Here is a 20,279-nt window from a genome sequence, read left to right on the forward strand (position 1 = left end):
GGTTTAACATTAATTATTACTTTAATACATAGCATTACGATATCTTACAAAACTGAGGATGAAGAACCTGAAAAAAAAAAATCTAAGTTTTTAAACACTGCTGGCTCCTTAGAGCATCGTTTAGGAAGGTTTGGTAGAATTTCAATCAGTAAAAACTCTGTTGCCTCCTTATGATCTCATTAGTCCTATAAGCAAAGGAATGCCCCTGCTGAGTTCAGCAGGTCTGACCACACGAGTGTATGAGCAGGGCGCAGCACAGTGCGACCCACTCACACGGAGAACTTCTTAGTGAGATGGGGAACAACTGAAATGCTTGGGCCAGCTTCCTTCCCTGCAGATGCTCTTTTGCGTAAAAGCAGCTTAAAAACTTGTCAGGTTTGCTTAGGAAGCACGCGAGAGGCAAGGTGAGTGACTGTGCAGGTTCCACAGTCCTCCTAGCTCCCCAGTGAGGTTTGTGAGCTGCAGCACTTTGTGATAGGAGGCTACAACATGCATTTTTATTGGTAATATATAATTGTTCTTATTACGCAGCTCTCATACACTGACGCGAGCTGGCTTTTAGGTCAAGAAAGATGCATAAATCCCAGTCTTGTCAAGCTGAGAACTCCAGTCCCAGAATAACCCTGATGCACCAAGTTTTCTGTGTCTGTATCTGTACGCAGTGGGATCTGAAGTGTCAGTGTCTGCAAGCCAGATTGTATCAAGGTCAACTCTAAGGTCTGTAAGCACAACAGCAGCACATGGCAGTGACGTCCTGTCACCGGCCAGACAGCCACCAGGCAGAAGCCTTCATGGCACAAAGTGACATATTGCCAATATTTGGCATAGAAAGGTGCAGGACAGGAGCTTACCCCAGCAATCCAGAGGGGTGCAGCTGAGCCATTCATGATCTAGGTGCGTTTCTTTTTGGTTGCTGCAGTAAGAGGGAGCGCAGTAACAGTGCGTTCAGAGAGGTGCACGCTGCCTCTGGGAGGGAGTGCGTTTTCACAAAATGATTTGAAAGGTGTACGTATATAAAAGTAGTTGTTTTTATTTAAGGAGTTATCTTAGTGTATGAAATTAATCATTGATTTTTGCTAGCATAACCTAAGATGGCTAATACGTAACATCACCTAGGATGTTTGGGCAGTAGAAGGCATTGGTTTTCTGGCCAAATTCCTTTGGCTGGGACTACCTTGTTGTTACTGTTGACTACAGCAAGGCTTGTGGTACACTTTACCATCTCAGTTGCTAGGAAGGGACGTACAATGGGGGTTGCCAAGTGACAGCTCCAGCGAGTTCAACAAATGGTTCCTCCTCAGAGCTATGGAGAAGCCTCGGACATGGCAAAAGCATGTCCACCCAAGTGAATGCACAGTGGCCACAGATGTGCCACTGCTATTGTGCTCACAATGAATTACTCCAAACACAGCAAATAAGGCGAGCCAGATAAAAGGGAGGATCTAGTGAGAAACCAGGGAAAGTTTTCTGAGGACAAATGTGCTGTAACTATGATCCCAGCACTGAAAAATGCCAGAAAACTGGCTACAGTTCAAATGTCAGCATTAACAGACAAGGTTCTGTGTGGATAAGTGAACTTGCATCAATTTGAATGGATTTGAAGTAAAGGTTTTGTTATTACAATGGGAAGCAAATATTATTGTAAAAAAAACAAAAACAAAACACTTACTGAGTTTGAAATAAAACTAATACTTCCATAGAAACAGGTGCTACACATTTTCTTCAGTGTAAAGTTAAAATATTTAAATTGCTCTGTACAGTTCTTTCTACCATATATAGCAATACCTTCTATTAACCCTTTTTATAAAATCAAGATTTTCCTTTAAGGTATTTCAAATGAGTAGTAACCTGATTTGATTGTTCGGCTTATGATTTTTCTATGACTAGGGATATGCAAGTAGTCTAAGGCTCATATGATGAGCACATAATAACCTGATACATTTAACTTCTTGAAAAACTCCTGAAATTCTGTTTGTTGTTAGACTCCTATGTAATCTGTAACTTCTAACAGTCTTGAGTAGAATATAAGACATAAGCAAAATCAGAAAATAAAATGAGATGACAAGTTCATCTAAAGCTATCTGCTCGAGTGCTCTTACAGATGAGGGCTATAAAAAAAAAAAGTTTATTTAATGTCTCTGAACTTCTTGAGTTCCGTTTCCTGTCACTGTTCTTATTGACTGTCATCGGTCATTGTTCCCTGGCCTTCATTGCTCTTGTCCAAGGATGTACTTATTGTTTGTGGATCTATGCAGTCTTTTGTGTAGTCCAGCATATATACACACACAGGCTCCATTCAAATATTGTGCCATCTGATAAATTTCCAAAGTGCAATTCACTTTACAATTAGCAAGTAGTTGACATTGATGACACTACTCAAGCAGAAAGTTGTCCAGTTTTTCTTTATTTAATGTCTAATTTTTAAATAAAAGAACAGTTCTAGAATGCCTAAATATAAAACGTGCATTATCATTCAGATTGGAAATAACCTACTATATATACTTCTATATGTACCTTCTTTTGTGGATACTGTTTCCTTCCTAGAGCTTTTCTTTCTTCACTTAACGAGCCGATTCTGTATCAGTTAGGAATATTTCCATATTCCTCCCCTTTTCTTGGATTATTGATTTGGATCTGTTTGGTCCATCTTGCTACACTTTAGAGAGTAATGATAATCAGAGAAGTTATTGAAAAGAGCAGGACACTGTCTCCTAAAAGAGAAGAAAATTTGAACTACTGCTGTTGTAGGATAACATATAGCATAACTATTCAGAAAAACTACCATTGCTGACTGTCAGAGAAATAGATGGGGGAGATTATGCTAGAGGCCTTCATTTCCATAATTCTAAGAGAATGAGGGAATAAAACAAGCAACTCTGCATTCCAAGTAAAAAGGATTCCTGCTCATTAACACATATAAATGCTGATGGATAATTAAGTAATTTGGGAGACAGACCATACATATGCGAAGCATTTTTGGTATTTTATGACCCCTTTCTCTGACCTATGTAATTACTGTCCTGCTGTCTAGCAGAGCAATTATGTGAACATCTCCATTATGAAGTCTGTTTCAATTCTAAATGACCTTTCCTTTTATTTGCTACATTGGGATTAAAGAAAAAGGTTGTTAAATTCCATTATTACCTCTGATGCTATTAAGGGGAAAAAAATCTGTAAACTTTATTAAGTGATCAATTTTTAAGCCACCTTACAATGTAGTATAGAAAACAGAGACAACTTATATTTGGCAAGAACAATTCATGTCAAACCAATCTCATTTCCTTCTCTGACAGGGAAAATGTCTGAATGGATAACTAGGAGTAGTAGATGTGACATTTTTATTGTAGTAACATTTTTATATGTGACATTCCTATAAATAACATTTATAAATCATAAAACTTGTATTCGAATACACAGCTGGTGTCACCTTGAGGAGGAACAAAATTTACTGGGAAAAAAATTAGGGAATACCTGTTAATGATTTGCTCTCTGATTAAGAGGATATATCAAGTGGAGGTAACTAGAGTCTGTCCTGGGCCATAGTCAGTATCTTCATTTATGCATTCAACTTGCAGGTGTGCAACTGACATCAGACTGAGAGGGAATGACAGTGTTTTGGAGCCTAGTCTCAGTGTCATCTTGAGAAACTGGGAAAGCAGTGCAAAATTGAAAGAGCTGAGCCTCAGTAATAACAAATGAAAAGTCCTACACCTAGGAAGATGGAATCAAGTGTACCAGTACAAAATGAGAGTAACTCTGAACAGCACTGCATAAGAAATGGGGCCCACCTAACTTTGTAAACTTTTCTGTGTACTGGCCTTCTGAATTACACATTTTTGACATAATACCAAATGATAAAGAATACAATTTCTTATGCCTTTCTTTTCCTCTGAAATGAATTTAACTGATGCTTTTCAGTAAGGAATTTTCTCAAAATTTACCTTTAAATTGTCTCAACTGACTCATTGAATTGGTAGGCATTCAAAAATAAAAACTAGTAAAAATTTCTAGTGGTGGAGGAAATAGTGGACTAAAATCTGAGGCATGCATGGAGTGTTGTAAGAACACATTGTGCAACTTAAGGCAAGAAAAGTCTTCGGTCTACTATGTTGGCTTAGGAACATTGTAACACAATAGGAACATTTTAAACACTGATACAGACAACTGTACAAATAAAAAATTTGTCACACAGACTTCAGTTAGCAAATTTTTACCAGATTCATAGTAAGTTTTTGCATTAAATTTACAGGAATATGAATCTGTAGGCAGAAAAGGCAATTGTTTATAACAATTCAGAAAAACATTTAAACACTTGGTGGTACTTAAACACTTTCTTGAATAGATGCAAACTTTTCAATATTGAAGCTGTTTCCTGAATTAGGCATTATAATTTAGGGTTGATGAGGCTCCAGGCCTCACTGATACTGAACTGGTGTAAGATCCCACTCTGGAAGTGGGATTTAGATGCTTATTGATCTTTGAAAATCTGAACCTGAAGGAGGAATTATTTTATTCTTTACTTTAGAAATATGAAAGTATAAAGAGGAGTAGCACATAAAACTCATAGACAAGTCTCATTCCTGCACATGATCCCCTCTGAAAGAAATTAGGCTTTGCCTGGAGTAAAATAGTGGCCACACCAAACCAGTTAAGGTGAATTCTCAGGAGACAAATCTGCAATCTTACATGCTTTTTGCAGTACTCAAATCCCCATGCATTTCTCTCTGCTGCTACCTTGCAGCATTAATTCTTGCCAAACCTAGGTATCCTGCTCTTATGCTCACAAACTTTTTGTGGCACATGGAAATGGAGAAACTGCTCACTGGAGTAGTAACTTGAATAAAATTACAAGAAATCCATTTGTCCATTGACAGTCTGAGAAACCTGCAGGATGTAGCAGCTGTTCCTCCATCTCTATGTTTTGGCCAACTCATTGTCTTTCCCTCAACATGTGCTTCCTTGCACCTCACCTGAACTCATGCTTATGGGTTTTGGACTTCTGCACAACAGGAGAATGTGATTCTCTATGAGCAGAAGTATTCTGCCATTTGTAGCGCACCTGTGAGCAAGTACAGTGAGTGGGACAAGCTTTGATGCCAATGGCTGCACAGGGTAGAGAGAGCCAAGCTAGTGGTAAGCTCTTCCATCGCAGTAACTCAGAGCTTTGCATTGCTTCATTTACCCGGTTCTCTGCTTGTATGGGCGTCTCTGCACTGCTCTGTGGAATTAGAGAATTCCACGTACTGTGGAATATGATCACAGGCATGCAAGTCACAATCATCATTGGGTGGCTCTGTCGTTAAGCTGTTTAAGGCAAGAGCCATATTATATGGGCAGGGAGACAGGAATGCTTTATGGCTAACATGGAATCAAGAACCATTAAAGGGTCTTGCGTGTGGAAGAAAAAAAAAAGCCAAACCCATATAATTTCCATTTTTTTAAACTCCCTCTATTTGTTTTGGTGTAATTTGTAAAAGTTCCTGCTCTGCAAGGCCCAGTTAGCATTTCTTGTTGTCTTCAATTAGTTTATTTTTACCAGTTCAAAGGTGATTTTTAATGCTTCATCATACTTTGGAAAAGCAATTCTGCAGGACAAGAGCTCATCTTAAGCCTTTTCTGCTCATGCCAAGGAGAACTTGATAGACTAGACAAATAGTGCAATCTATCTCAGAAGCATGGGTAGTAGTATCATTCGTCCAGATATCCCTGTAAATGACAGTTAGTCATCCGGGACACTACGTGCCTTGATGGTGTTTTTAAAATCCTATAGACTTTTAAATAAATGCTTTTATCTTCTGCAACCACACAGATATTAACATACACAATGCTTATAGAAAGACACCGGATAAAATGATTATTTTTAGAATTTCCTCACTTCATAAAACAGTACAATAGCCATGATGCTACAAATAACTCACTACGAATTCTTCTTATAAGCAAACAGAGGAAGTATCAGTTTAGGAAGAGACAAGGAGTTCAGAATAGACAATGTATTAAAACAGTACTTTTAGTACAGTTGAAAAAATATAAATATTAGCTTTACTTTGGGTCAGTAAAAATATAAACAACATTTCAGTCCATAGGTCAATTTGAAACTTGGGCAGAATTGCCTACCTAGCACTTAATAAGCATCAATGAGTCCAAGTTTTGTCTGAGATAAATAGCAACAAAACCAGTGTATCATTAAATTTGTGGCCAACTTTCTTAGTCTTGGAAACATTTATTTATGCTTGCACAAAAGTGGTTTCTAGTTAGATGATATAGTTTTTGCTAGAGACTTCCACTATATTATTGCATGGTTTAATGAAAGTGTTTTAATTTTTCTTCTGGAATATTCCATATTCTAATGAGTAAACAAGTGATAAAGTCACAGCAGAGTTTAAACCAGCTGAGCAGAAGCTGGCCTTGTGCATTTTTCTCCAATTCATATGACAAGCTGAACAGCTTCAATAAGAAATGGAGCATCAGCCACCTGGTAGCAGCTGTTTCTGTATGTGTGACTTAACTAATGGGAAAAGACTGAATTTATCATGGTTAGTTAAAGTGAAAAAGTGTTTTGGAAACAGATTCTGAAGGATCATTAGCAATTTCTGTTGAGATTTTCTTGAAGTATTACTATGTTGAGTCCTGTTACCTGTGTTTGAGGAGTGACTTCAGCTCTGTTCTCCCTTATTTTAGCCTACCTTCTACTGAACGTGCAGGTTCCAATTGGGATCCCTACCAACACAATAGCTCCTAATTTTCCTCTGCCTGTACTTTAGAAGATGTATTTGGGAACATTAATTAAGCTACAACCAGTGATTTTCAAGCTAAAATGTGGTGACATACTGTGATTTGATAGCCGTTATTTGGCGGACTCAAACTTACCTATAGTGCTGCAGTTCCGATTCTAGCTGCTGAATGTATATTTGCAAGTGTGGCACTTCGTTAGCCTTCACTTCTAGCTCCTTCACTTTGCCCAGACTGTTAAGGACCGCGTGTCTGGCCTCTTCAACCTTCTTCCTCATTTCTGCTTGTTCCCTCTTCAGGTTACGGTTGCAGTCTTCCAGATTGACTAATGCTTCCTGAGAGCTCTTCAGCTCTCGTTCCAGTTCTTGGTTGAACCTAATTGCTTCTTCAATTTGCCCATCCCTGGAGCTCCGGATGAGTTCCACTTCCTTCAGGACACTTTGAAGGCACTTGGTCTGGGAGTTGTCCTGTGTTAACTGTCTCTTACTCCCTATAAAACAGGTCCCCTCTTCTTTATGGTTAGCGTGGCTTTTCCGCAGTCCTACCTATATTGAACGGGAGCGTAAAGAAGGGAAAAATTAATGTATTTTAAAACAAATGACATTTTAATCAAGACTGAATGGCCGGATTGTTTTGTTGTTGTTGTTATGGTTATTAATTACACATAGTTGAACAGCAATTAATGGACTGCTTACCTTTGCAAAATACAGAGACAAAGAAACAACCTCTTGAAAACAGTTTTTAAATATGTATCTATAAATTTACTTTTCTAAATTGTTCAAAAGGAAAATTTGTTACTTGCACAAGTTTCTGTATAGCTTTAATGTCATTATCTTAGTCTGTTCTCAAAAGGCAAATAGTATTCTGAAAAAAAAAATCTGATTACATTTTTTAAAGTTGTGTTCAGCAGAAGAGGACAGAGCAGCTGGTGGTGTTCTGGAGCCCTGACCTTTGTCCCCTTCTCATTCTTTCTGGGGCCTTTGGCTGGTGACTTCACATTTGCCTCTGACTTCCCAACTGAAATTGGTAAAAGTATCGTTTACTTGCCACGCTGGCGTTGTAAAGACAGACAGACAGCTAACACCAAACGGCAATGGCACACGTGGAGCAAATTTCCATGGGTGCTGTGTTATGTTAAATCCAACCTGACTAGAGGCTCCAGAACAACAGGGAAACAGCCTTCGGTGCTTTGCCTGTTCCATGCTATTTCATGCCAGAGTGGTTTAACTGCACTTAAGTATGTTCTTGTTTTGCCCGAGCCAATACAGCAGAAAGAGGCCACAGAACTAAAGGGGCCCTGCCGAGGAGCAGGGACGGTCCGTCAGCCCGTGACAGACCTGGCTCCTGCCCTGGGCTCTAACAGCTGCACTCAGAAGAAAACACACCGCCAGTGTTTCTGAGGTAAAGCTCTGAAGAGCTTATGAGTGAGTAACCACCTGTGCTTGTGTGGGTAAGCATCCTCAAGTTTGTTCTTTCTTTGGAGAAAAACGCCAGCAGTGTGTAATTGCTAAGTAACTGCCTGACTGATGTGCAGCAGAAAAAAGCAGTGTGATACACTGAAGGCTTGTAAGGCTTTTGCGGTTTGAGCAGGATGGTTTTCAGTGCTTCACCACATGCACTGAATGAATAATATTAATTAAATGCAATCTGATCAATTAAATCAAAGCATTGAATCAATGCCCTGAATACCTGTACCAAAAGCATCCCGTCACAGCAGAGCAAGTACTGCACTTCTGCTTGAAGAGTCCCGGAGAAACGTCAAAAACCACCACAAACCAGCTTGGCTCACCAGTTAACGGCCAAAGAGGAGGAGCAGCGCAGGTCTGCCCCGGGCTCCTCGCACTGCTCCCTCTGGGCGCGGGGCGCCGCGGCCGGAGCCCAGAGGGGTTTGGGGGGCTCCGGGGGCCGCCCCGGGCACTCACCTGCAGGGCCAGGCAGCGGGCGTCGCTGCTCTGCAGGGCTGCCCGCATGTCCTCCACCAGCTCCCGCAGGCTGCCGTTCTCCTCCTCCAGCTTGGCGATGCGGTCCTCGGCCTGCTCCAGCGCCACGATCTCCTCGTAGCACTCCCGCGAGCAGGGCGCCGCCGGCCGCCGCTCCGCCTCCCCCCCGCCGCCGCCCCGCCGCCCCGCCGAGCCGTGCCCGGCCGTGTCCCGGCGGCGGCGGCGGGGGCTGCGCAGCCGGATCTGGGTCTCGATGTGCTCGCTCTCCCGGCCCAGCGGCAGGCGCGGCACGGCGCGGCGCGGGGCGCTGCCCGCCCGGGTGCTGAAGTAGCCGCAGAGCCGGGCGTGGAACTGGCGGAAGGTGAGCTCGGCCGCCAGGCCCTCCCGCAGCGCCAGGCGCTCCTCGGGGTCGGCCGCCGCCTCCTCGCCCAGCCCCAGCACCTGGCACAGCGTGCGGAAATCCTCGCCGGGGATGCGGCCCTCCCCGGCGCAGTCCAGGTGGTGGAAGATCTCCTGCAGGTACTGGTCCAGGCCGGTGGCCAGCACCACGATCTCGTTCTCCACGCCGCGGTCCAGCCCGTAGTGGTAGGCCAGGGCGCTCACCAGCCACTGCGTCCGCCGGGCCGGCCGCCCGTACGGGTCCCAGCCCTCGGGCGGCTCCATCGCGCCCGCCCGCCCGCAGCCCGCCGAGCACCGGCCCCGGCCCCGGCCCCGGCCCCGCTCCCTGCCGCTGCCCCCGCCCCGGGCCCGCCCCGGCCCGCCCCCGCCAAGTTAATCAAAAGTTAACCGGGTGCAGAGGAGGGAGCTTTCCAAGGCAGGGTGTCTGTCCCCTTCGGGGTCTTCAGAAACTAGGTGTGAGCGAAGGGGGGTACCCGGTCTCAAGCAGTTCTGTTCCAGTGCTCGAAAGCCGTCTCTGCTCTCGCTGCCTGCCTGCCCCGCGTGAGCAGCAGCTCAGGCGGGTGGTGAGCGCGGCCGGGGCAGCACGGGCAGCACCGACAGCTCCGCTGGGACTGACACAGGCTGGAGGTGCCCTGGCTGTGGCCGTGGGGTGGCAGAGCCGGGGTGGCGGCCACAGGCTCCACAAGCAGCCCGGACAAGGCGAGGTGCCGAACCGGGTCCCGGGGCCACCCAAGAAGTCCTGTCAAGAGCAGCAGCAGATGGGGCCAGGACTGCGGTGCGGCTCCGAGGTGCCGCCAGGGCTCTGGGCACGGACCAGAGACAGGCACACCCACAGCATCATGCAGGGGCCTGGCCTGGGCACGGATGGAGCGAGGGCAGGGGTCCCACCTGAGGAGTTTCAGGGGGGGTGAGGTCTGCTAGTGTTCTGGGGCCCTGCTGCTGCTTTTGCTTCCCACAGTTGAATGGGAATGCTGGTTGAATTTCACGTACTGTGCATCATCTAGAAAAAGCATGATTTACAAGAAAATCTCTTAATACTCCTCTTTCCTGAAAACCAGATTTTTGATCCCTTTGCTTGGTAGACTGGCAATATGAAAAGCTGTTTTGCTGAAGATCCTCTTCTGGTTTTTATGTTACAAGATCCCATGTTCCCTCAAGGTACTCAGTGTTCCACAGCATCAGGCTCCTTATTCTCGAATGCTGAGTTTTAACCACCAGTGATCTTCTGTGTATTTATTATACAAAATAGTAGTGTGTTTGTAATTTTGCAGTCATTAAGAATCTCCTGTCCCTTTCATGGATTTATTTATTTATTTTTGATTTTCTTTGTACATTTAAAGAGTGTTTCTCTCATTTTCCTCATTTGAATTGACACATTAGTAACTTACAGTTCTGATTGACTTGCGGAGTGACTGGATGAACTGATAGGGTTTTTTCATGCTTAATGTATATATATTCATTTACACTATCATAGAAATGTATACCTATAAACTTCAAGTCTTCTCAGACTGATAACGTTGACATTGAAAGAAATTGAGTTAGGGTCTACTGAAAGTGCAGTATCAGAGAGAAAGACAGGAAAGACAAACATACATGTTGAATGTTTTTAGCAGATGTTATGTAAATCCCCATCTGTTATCCATACACAACAAATGCACTGATCCCCAATAACCTAAAGCTAGACAATGCAACAATTTAAACTTGTTTTGGTCTAGCTAGTTTAAATTGTAAAAAATACTTATCAGGTGAAAGTAATTGCTTTTAAGACTGACAGAATCTTTACCAGGCTATAAAGATGCCAGCACAAATTTTATGTCAGCACTACCGTTTGCGGTTGGGTTTCTTGGTGGTAACTCTGGCTAGAAGAGAGGTGTTGTTAATGGCGCTGGGGAGCATTTGTGTCTCTGTTGAATTGCTCGTTGCCTGTCTGCTCCTCTTCTGCTTCACAAGAATGAAGGACCTAAATGCATGATGAATATTTGACTTTCTGTGTTATCATGACAACAGGGATACGAGTATGTCAGAATGATGTCAATTCACCAAAGTTTCATCTCTGAAAGAGACATTAGATAATAGCAAAACAAACAAACAAAAAAACCATCGTATCTTTGGTCTATATATTTTATTTGTTTTTTTCAAAGAAGTTCTGATGCTGGATGGTGTTGTTTGCATCACACTTTCTAAAAAAAAACAACCACCAAACCCAGTAATTATAAACACTGGACAACTGAAAAAGCAATAGGCTAAGAGAGAGCTCCAATGTCCCTTTAGCCTCTCTGTAACATGGGGTTTGGATTGGTAGAAGTAAACTTTCTTTTTGCAACCTGCCTTTAAAAACAGAACAAAACTCTAAAACGTGAATTCCTACATATTTAACCTTTTTCTCCATTTCAGCACTACTGCTAGCAGCGGTACGGAAAAGCCTGTAGCAGTGTAATGGCACTGACTGCTGTGTTTACTCCTGTCTATAGCAAGACTAAGATCTTACATGGCCCAGACAAGGCTTGCCTGTTCCTTGACTTATGCTCTAAATCTGCTCAGAGGCATGGCAACCTTTTATTAAGTATTCAAAAACTTTTTTACGAAGTTGTTACCAGTTCTGATAGTACGCTCCATCATGAAATGATCTTGGAAGAGTCCTAACTGTAGATAAGAGCTGATGGCAAAGCATTATTTGAAGGGAATGACTGTTTCTACAGTCTTGTGATAATAGTTGGAAATTAGAAGTATACTAAAATACTGTGATTGGAATTAATTAATTGGAGATTTTTATTTTAAGAGGTCAACAGCTGCCACAATTAGACTTAAGTTTGCCAGCATCATTGATGGAATACTGTTTTAAATTATATTAGATGGTGGTGGGATTAGGAAAGGCATATAAACTATGTTTATAGAGAAAAATGTTTCACACTTAATTTAACTACGTTCCTATTTTATTTCACAGTTCATACATGTGGCAGGGCCAAGGACCTTTTGTGTCTCACATTGCAGGATATCAGTAGTCTAGCCTCATTTGTGTGGTGGGCTTTCATTCAGTAGTGCAGCACAGAGCTAGCCAGAACTGTTTGGCTTTGGAGAATGCTCATCTCACAGCAAAGATCACTTCATTACTGTAAAAATTATTTTACCCTGCCCAGACTTTCTCCTCCCAAGGAGAAAAGTGAAAATGTAGCGCTTAGTACCTAAAATTTGTTTTTCAAATCCTTTCCAACAAAGTCATGCCGTGATGTTATAGATACTTTTTTTTAATTGTTTGGTGTTTATGAAACACTTGCTTTCACAAGGAACTTCAGAGATAAGTTAAAATAATAGTGGTGTGATGTTGTTCTTGGCATGTTCTTTAAGTTTCTTGCAACTCCAGAAATGTTAGGCGTTGGCTTTTTGTTTGTTGGGTCCAGCATATTTGGAACAGCTCTGTGTATGCAGTAAAACAAAGAACGAAAATGTAATTGATCGTCCCTATCTGTCATGTAGTTCTGCTCCTGCTTGCAGATATTTTTCATTTAATACAAGATTTTAGATATACACATCTGGTGAGCATGTAGGTAATTCTGATAAGCTGTGTAAAAAGCTACAAAGATGTTCTATATGTTTAGCTGCATGGGGAGCATATGGGATGGATACACCAAAGAGTTTCAGAAACTACTTTAGGGAATCATAGTAAGCTTCTGAATGTAAGAAGCACGTATATATTAAAAATGGACATGAACTGGTGTCTGGAGACTCTTCTGCTATGGACCTAATAGGAGACCACTGAGGCCAGCAAAAGAACCCAACTGCAATTTGGATTTTATCCTGGGAGAGTGCTATTGCTAACTCCATTGTGGTCTTTCTCTTGGTCTAAACCATTTGAAGGGAAGAAACAACACATTACGTAGACTACAGAGGAAACAGCTGCAGCTCGGAGAATAACCAGATGTTTTAGTTGACATTTCTTAGCCATTCAGCATCTGGAACAGTTTTAAGGCTCTTCTACTTCACTGAGAGAAAAAGAAATCCACTGCTTTCAACTTTTATTTAGTGGTGCTCATGGGGTAAATGTTTGTATTTTATGAACAAATTTCAGAGTAAATGAAGGGGGAAAAGGGCAAGTTTGCAATAGTAAAGTGAGACCAGAACATGGCTTGCAGTCCCCGTGGAGTTTGCAGCTGGTGAGTTTGTCAGCAGTTCTGATGTAGGCTGCAGGTAGCAGAGACACAATCCGGGCCCTGCCACAGGGGCTCCACAACTCCTGTTAGGAGCAGGTACCTAAACGCTCCTGAGTCGAGCGAGACACGAACGCGCCCACACCCGGTCCTGCCGGGGCACGGCCCGCCGCCACCTTCCCTCAGGCGGCCGCCCGCGGCGGCTCCCTGCCGGGGCGCTGAGGGGAGGGCACCGCCGCGGCCGCGGGGACCAGGCCCGGCCCAGCCGGGAGCGGTGGCTGCCGCCGGGAGAGCGCCCGAGCCCGGGGGTAACGGTCGGGGCCGAGCGCCGGCCCCTCAGCGCCGCGGCCGTTGGGGCACGTGTGAGGGCGGCCCTGCCGCCCGCTGCGGGCCTTGGTGCGCGGGGCGGGCTGTGGTGGTGGATCCATCGCGTGTGGGGGTGTCCCCTACCTCGAAAAAGTTTTAGAAATGGGAACGTTTGGGCTCCTACTAATACTATCCTGCCTTGCTGCTGCGGAGGTTCTTGTAGGGATTTTTATTCGTTCTGCACAGCAGCACTGAAATAAGACTGTTCTTGTTTCGTAGTTGTTGAGCCGTTTGTCTGACTATACAACGGCAAAGCAAAAGTGTGAGAATTAGAAGGCAGTGGATGAAGAGGAGATGGAGGAAGAAAATAAAGAAGAGATGGCAGACCTGAACACAGCCCACTCTAAAAGCACATCTGAAAAGTTTGAGCCTGAAAGCCCAGGGGTGCCTGAGGCTGGTGGTGGTCTGGCCACAGAGGGTGAAAGTGGCAGGCTCGTCCCTTCAGAGGAAAACTCAGTGGAACCTGATGGCTCGCATACTGTCACCTGCACGTTCACGGTCTCACTAGCTGTCCCTGTCTTGGCTACAAGTAAGTACCTGATGCAGGCTTTCCTAGGAACCCTTTTCGTTACTCTCTAACTCGTGTGGCAGTCTTCAGTGGTTTAAGGAGATAGTGGTAGATAAGATGTTAGTTGATTTGAATTTTCCTGAGTAGATCTCTCAGGAACTTAGAAACGCACTTGTGAACTCCCGTTACCATTTGATCATTGCAGACAGCATTAATTTTGCCATGAATATCATCTTTGATATCATTTGGCACTTCCAGATAATTCCAATATTCTCTCTAGAGCAAAAGCAGAAGATACCCAATCCGCCTGATAGGCGAGGAAAGAGAATTCCAGCCGATGAATCGGGAGCTATCGTAAGAATGCAACGTTGCTATCACGTGGAGTACTTCCTTTTACCAGATGATCTCGTTCCTAGGAAACTGGATTTGGTAGTGTTTGGGACGGTTGCAAAGCTGTTTGCAGAACCTGATTCCAAGGTAAAAGATACCGTAAGACTGAGTGATCCCAAATTTTGTATATAGGAGATAAGTGAATGTTTTCAACAGTGGACTGTTGTAGTTGCATATTGGTTTAACAACTGCTTTGACCTTGTCTGCGCTCACAGATACAGAAACAGATACTGAGGTTAGAACTTGATGCTCCTAATCCGGACCAGCAGAAAATTCTTAAATTTATAGTAAGAGGCCGATGCATTTCAAAGCATTTTTATCTGCTGAAAAATACTTTTATTTTCCTGTAGATTATCAGTTCAGTTGGGATTATATCTTTTAAGTACCAAGATAATAATATAATAATTCAAAGGCGTCTACTTATATTCCAACAATTATGATGAATATCATAAATATTTAATATCATTCCATTAAAATGAAGAAAAACTGAAATTTATGCCTCTGATCTTTGTTGAGGAGAAAAAGATCTTAAGGTACTTGAAGAATTTTGCATTTTTTTTTTTGTGTTCAGACACATCTGAGTCCTGTGCATTCAAATCCGTGAACATAAAAATTAGATATATTGTGCTGAATACACCTTAGTTTTTTTAGAAATTATTTCTAAAAAGCCAGTGCTAAAATCATCTGAAAAAAAGACTTGCTTTTCAAACATTGTATCCTACTATCTGAACTTATCTGAATAAACATATTAAAGATGGCTTAGAAGACTTGAGACTGTATTCTATTTGCCTAAATCTTAACGACCAATTATCGATTTGAAGGTTTGTTGCATCTGTCTTCTAAAAGCCAGCTACAAAATTGTTACTTACTATTAATGAACATGGTTCTATTTTTTTGGTGAAAATTCTGCAAGTAAAAACTACTTGTGTTTTCAGAATTGATGATTCTGTTAGTTAAGTCACTATTGTACATGGTTTGTTGTAGTATTAGTCTATTAATTAATTTTAGAACTATTATTATGCCTCAAGGTACATAAGAAGGGAAGTTTGAACATAAAGTAAGCCCAGAGTTTTTGTACGGGTCACAGAGCTTCTATTGCAAAAGCACAATTTTGGAAGAACTGCCTTCTGAAATGAGCGTGTTAATTCCCTGTAGGAAGAGAGTGAATCAGTTAAAAAAGAATTAATAGATAAAATAATTAGCTAGTCAAAATGTCTTACACCTTTAAATTGACTGTCCGCTCTTCTCACTTCCCTATCATTGATCAGCAATGAATACAACCTAAGAGTTACACACCATTCCTAGAACTTGAGGTATAATAGGTAACATGGTCAGATCTTTTTCTTGCCAACTGTGCCTAACTTTTAAGTATGTAGAAACACCGTGTAAATATCAGCATTCTGTCAGAAATATAACCAATCAAATGTCTTTTAAACAGTGATATTAATTGTTGTCTATTTTAATATAACAAGCTATTTCCGTTTATCCACTATTGTAATCTCCTGTCATATTTCTTACATTCGAGATTACATTTATATATTATTCTTTTTGTTATTATGCAACTTCATTTGTTTTCCTTTTTTTCCTATTCATGGAATTTTATTCTCTTTTCATTGTAAACAGACAGCTCCAGGGGCTCAATCCAAACGTCACGAAAAGAAACTGACAGCTGGGCTAACTTCCTCAGTGAGTAAACGTATAGGAGAATTTTAATAATAAGTTAGGCATTGTGTATTTTCCTTGTATATATTTATTTAATAGCTTACATAACATACAAATCTTGTCTCCATCATAGTTTTCTCTTTTAATTATAACATAAGTGCATACAGAAATACTTGTTTGACCTTTGAAAAGTCAGATGTTCATGGCATCATCCTCACTGTACTCATTTATGTTCTAAACCTTAAGTGACTGTGAATCTTTCATTTTTGAATTCTGACATTTTTTTGTTCATTTTCATTTTAATTAAAGTCTTCTGTAACAGTAAAAAATATGTGTATATCCTTGCCGACTGTCAGTTCCAGCTTTGAAGGATAGCTTACTTGAAGTAGAATTTTCAAAGGGTGGAAAGATGAGGGACACACAGTAAATTGTTTACATATAAATCCCATACGCTGCAATCTGACCTCTGAAAATCTTAGCAGAAACTGAAAACTGCTCTGAAATGGGGATGGGTAGAGGTAAAATGTCATATAACAAGCTTGTCAATATTTAGCCTATAGTACAGACTTAAAACAATCTGTATAACATACATATCTTTTTTGTTTATTAAGCATATATATATTTATATGGTAAACATATATGTTTACCATCCTAGTACAGTCATGTTAACTACGTAACTAGTGCTGTTGAAGCATGAATAACGTATAAAAGAAGCGTAAGAAATGCAGTGTTCTGAAGGAGAAAAAGTAATGGAGGTAGAAGTAGCTGGATGGCAAAGAATCATCCTCTGAAACAAAAAGTAGAATTTTCTAGGAAGTATTCTCCATGTTAGGTGACATTCTGAGGCTTATTTTGGTAGTATAATAAAACACAAGTGAGGGAAGAGAAAGGAACAGTCAAGAAAAATACCAAACATATCACAATGGATAAATGTAAATAAGAATTGCTAGGTCGAGACCGTACAGTCGTGACTTAACAGAATACCACGCTGACCTCAGAAGTTGAGGCTGTCTTGGCACATTAGCCCCAGTTTCATTGTAATACAGAATTGCGAGTGAATCTAGCTATCCACATTGTATATGTGTCTATGTGCGCGAAAGATGACATTTAAAATGACATTAAGAACAAAATTCTGCTTTTCTCTCTTACATTAATACTTACTGGATTTTCACCATATCATATATTCTCCTATTCACAGAGTAGATTTGATGAGATCATCTAGTACTGTATGCTCTCGGGTTTTGTCTTTGCATGACAGTCAGTCTAACGGCCCACTTTGATTATTTCTGAGTATCAGTTTGAGATTCTTAAATAAAATTCTCCTGTGAAATTTCTGATTGAAATGTGTTATATTGGCAACTCTGATGAGCGTTTTGTTCTTAGAGATTACCAGCATTCACATTATATCTGAAGTTTAATGCTTGTGCTTTGATTCTGGATTTTAAAGAGTATATATTAGCTTTCATAGTATTCCTTTAAGCATTCAGTCCACCACGTCATGCTGAACAACAGTTTAATGGCTGTTTTTTCTTACCTCATGTCTCATATCAGACCTTGGCTTGATAGGACTGCTTTGTATGAATCTAGCAAAATATGCTGCTCTGACACAGAGAAAGGGGATACACGTAAGATCCAGCATGAGCTGGAGAAATAAGCAATGTACACTTCGAGAGCAGTGGTGACAGTGGTTAGCATGTGAATATAATTTCTTCTGTACTGGTCAGCTTCTGTAAAGACTTTCATCTTTGTTTTCATAGACTATTGTGCCATGGTTTGAAAATGACCAGATGTGGATATCATGGAACCATAGTACTGATATCAATGTCACCAACGAATATCTAATAAAACTAAGGGATCACAAAATAACTTTAAAACTCTGGGATGCCAAGGACAAAGTTTCCTCAAAAGCAAGGCTTAGTAAACCAAGCATTGTTTCTTCACTAGAAAAAGATGCAGAGGCTGTTGGTAAGTCTAGTGCAAACAGACACGTTATAAAATGTGTGTTGAAACAGTGACTGCACCTATTAATAAGTTGTCAATGAGATTATTTGATTATTTTTCATATGTCATTCTCACTAAAATAATTCTGGCTTGTTTGTACTCTGATGCACTTTAATGAATGCATCAGTTTCTGAAAATTTTGATAGCAGAAAAATACAATTGGGACTATCGTCTAAACCTTTGTAAACTGAAGAGTTATTTGAGACTGTTGGATAGTAGTGGTAGCAGTGAGTGCTTTTTTCAGTTTTTTTTTTTTTTTGTAGTTGTCCTGAAAAGTGAAACTTGTACAGCTGCGTTTTTGTGCTGCACATCTTTCTGTTTCACCTCTCTCTGTTGTTACCTCTCACAACGCTGTAACTTAAATCTATGGCTAAATTTTGGCCAATTTGGGTTGTAGGTCAGTGGTGTTAAACACATCTATTCTGTAATTGAGCTAATTTTTATCAGGTGATTTATTAGTTGAGTTAATATAATTAGAGGAGAGAGACCTTGTTAGAGCTCCTTATGGGCATGTATGAAATGAGATCTCAGTCTTTATTATATTAACTAACCATAAGATAAAATATGTAGGAAGTGGGGTATCCTTTGTTCTGAAGAGTTTGAACTACTGTTGAAATTAATTTTACTGTTAAAATATGCTTAATTTATTAGTTAAATACTGTAATACTCTCTTTTCCATATGTATAAATGGATTGAGAGTTGGTGATGTTACAAGATTTCAAATGCCAGTTAATACAGGCTTGGGTTTCTTTGTAACTGAACTGATACTAACGAATGTTTGCTCAGATGTGGTGGGCTTTGTGAGCAAATGGAGTTTGCAATTGATGGAAACTTCTGACAGCATTTGGTTTGTGTCTGTAAGAGAGATTGAGCACCTCAGTAGCTGTTGTTGAGCAGTGGAAACTCATCTGTAGCTGTTCTTTTCTGAACAGCTGCTGTACAGTTTAGCAATGGGGGCAAGGCAAGACAAAGGATTAAAAGCTTTTCTTCCTGAAACTGCGCTGTTGCAGAGGAGTCTGTATGGAGAGGTCCCGCTCATCACACTGCCGGGGCTGTTTGCCCTGTGTGCAAGCCCAGTATTCTGGGAGTTGCTGCAAACCTCACCAGCCCCAACATTTTCCTCCAAATATGCACTGTTTTATAGTACACAGGGGGAACGTTTTATGCTAGATTCTTCTGTGGGCTTTGAGATAACCCTGCTGATTTTGATTTCCAGACTAACAGAATTGAAATCTTGGAGTGGTTTCTTACAGAGCAGGAAAAGGGGAACATGTACCAGGGGAAAATGATTGCTCAAAATTTGAGTGTCTCAAGCAGAATAAGCAATGAAGTCCCAATCAATGAATTTTTTTCCTTGTCCTGATAGGTGGGGTAAAACACACAGTGCTATTGCAAAGAAAATTCTTTGAAGAGAGTCAGCCACCACCCAGCTGTACAAAAATAAAAGAAGCAAAGAAATCCAAAGCACAGAAAGAGTCTTCAGCCCTTCCTGTCAAAGGTATATGAGAACTGGAACTGTTTTGTGGGCTGAACTGGAGTGGGAATGTAACTGGCACCTTGAGGAATGGGTGAGCAGGAACAGGACTCAGAGATCTACAGAGGGAGCAAAGTGTTGCAGTAAGTCTGAGGACATTATAGTTGGAGCAAGGTTTTAATAGCTTTGGAAGAGAATTGGGACGCAGAAGAGATTTAGCTGGCTCATGGAAGGTTTTCAACGGACACTAGAAAAAAGCATGAAGGTTTTTCTTCTGCTTCACATTTGTAAGTGATTGCATTAACATCTAGAAGCTTGTGTAGACCATACATTTCTAGATTCTTATTGTTTCTCTGTTGCTGGTAATTACTTGAAGTCCAGCAGCAGAATGTTGTTTCCTTTGAATTGCTAGTGGGTGGTGAAGTATGAAAATATATTTTTGACATAAGTGGGTATCCCGATTTTATGCAGTTTAGTGATCTGATCTTTCCTTGTGCCAGTTGAGAAACTGCTGCAATGCTGCTGCAAATCAAAGTATCCGGTGTAGTGTTCAGCAGTGGCAGCATCATTTAAGCAAAGAAGGGGAAAAACTCTCCATCTAGTGGCAGTGTTGTTTGTAGCCAAATCTTAAATGCTGCTGGTAGTTCCTTTGTTTCTTTTGGGGC

The 20,279-nt window shown here is 41.3% G+C and overlaps 2 protein-coding genes across 13 annotated transcripts in view; one reads left to right on the forward strand and one right to left on the reverse strand.

The window, feature by feature from the left end:
• The window catches only part of EFCC1 (EF-hand and coiled-coil domain containing 1), a 55,737-nt gene extending 46,334 nt beyond the window's left edge, over nucleotides 1–9,403 (reverse strand). For 2 of the 3 annotated variants that reach the window (XM_080607054.1, XM_080607053.1), the window contains exons 1-2: nucleotides 8,652–9,402; nucleotides 6,868–7,274 (exon numbers count right to left, since the gene is read on the reverse strand). In XM_080607054.1, the coding sequence (XP_080463180.1) occupies nucleotides 6,868–7,274; nucleotides 8,652–9,332 (1,088 nt within the window). In that variant the 5' untranslated portion in view covers nucleotides 9,333–9,402. Of the gene's footprint in view, nucleotides 1–6,867; nucleotides 7,275–8,651 lie in introns of all 3 variants that reach the window. The other variant, XR_013955785.1, reaches the window with a different exon arrangement.
• Nucleotides 1–20,279, forward strand: part of CFAP92 (cilia and flagella associated protein 92 (putative)) — a 120,295-nt gene that overhangs the window by 61,171 nt on the left and 38,845 nt on the right. For 6 of the 10 annotated variants that reach the window (XR_013955782.1, XR_013955783.1, XM_080607042.1 and 3 more), the window contains exons 2-6: nucleotides 13,799–14,108; nucleotides 14,368–14,564; nucleotides 16,101–16,163; nucleotides 17,897–18,104; nucleotides 19,507–19,638. Coding sequence is in view for 8 of the 10 variants with exons in the window: in XM_080607042.1 (XP_080463168.1) it covers nucleotides 13,874–14,108; nucleotides 14,368–14,564; nucleotides 16,101–16,163; nucleotides 17,897–18,104; nucleotides 19,507–19,638 (835 nt within the window). In the remaining 2 variants the exon portion in view is untranslated. Of the gene's footprint in view, nucleotides 1–8,891; nucleotides 9,031–9,052; nucleotides 9,189–12,269; nucleotides 13,522–13,798; nucleotides 14,109–14,367; nucleotides 14,565–16,100; nucleotides 16,164–17,896; nucleotides 18,105–19,506; nucleotides 19,639–20,279 lie in introns of those variants that run through there. The other 4 variants (XM_080607041.1, XM_080607039.1, XM_080607043.1 and 1 more) reach the window with 4 other exon arrangements.

This window comes from Anser brachyrhynchus (assembly GCF_964034855.1).
Source record: "Anser brachyrhynchus genome assembly, chromosome: 10".
In the NCBI taxonomy this organism is placed as follows: Eukaryota; Metazoa; Chordata; class Aves; order Anseriformes; family Anatidae; genus Anser; species Anser brachyrhynchus.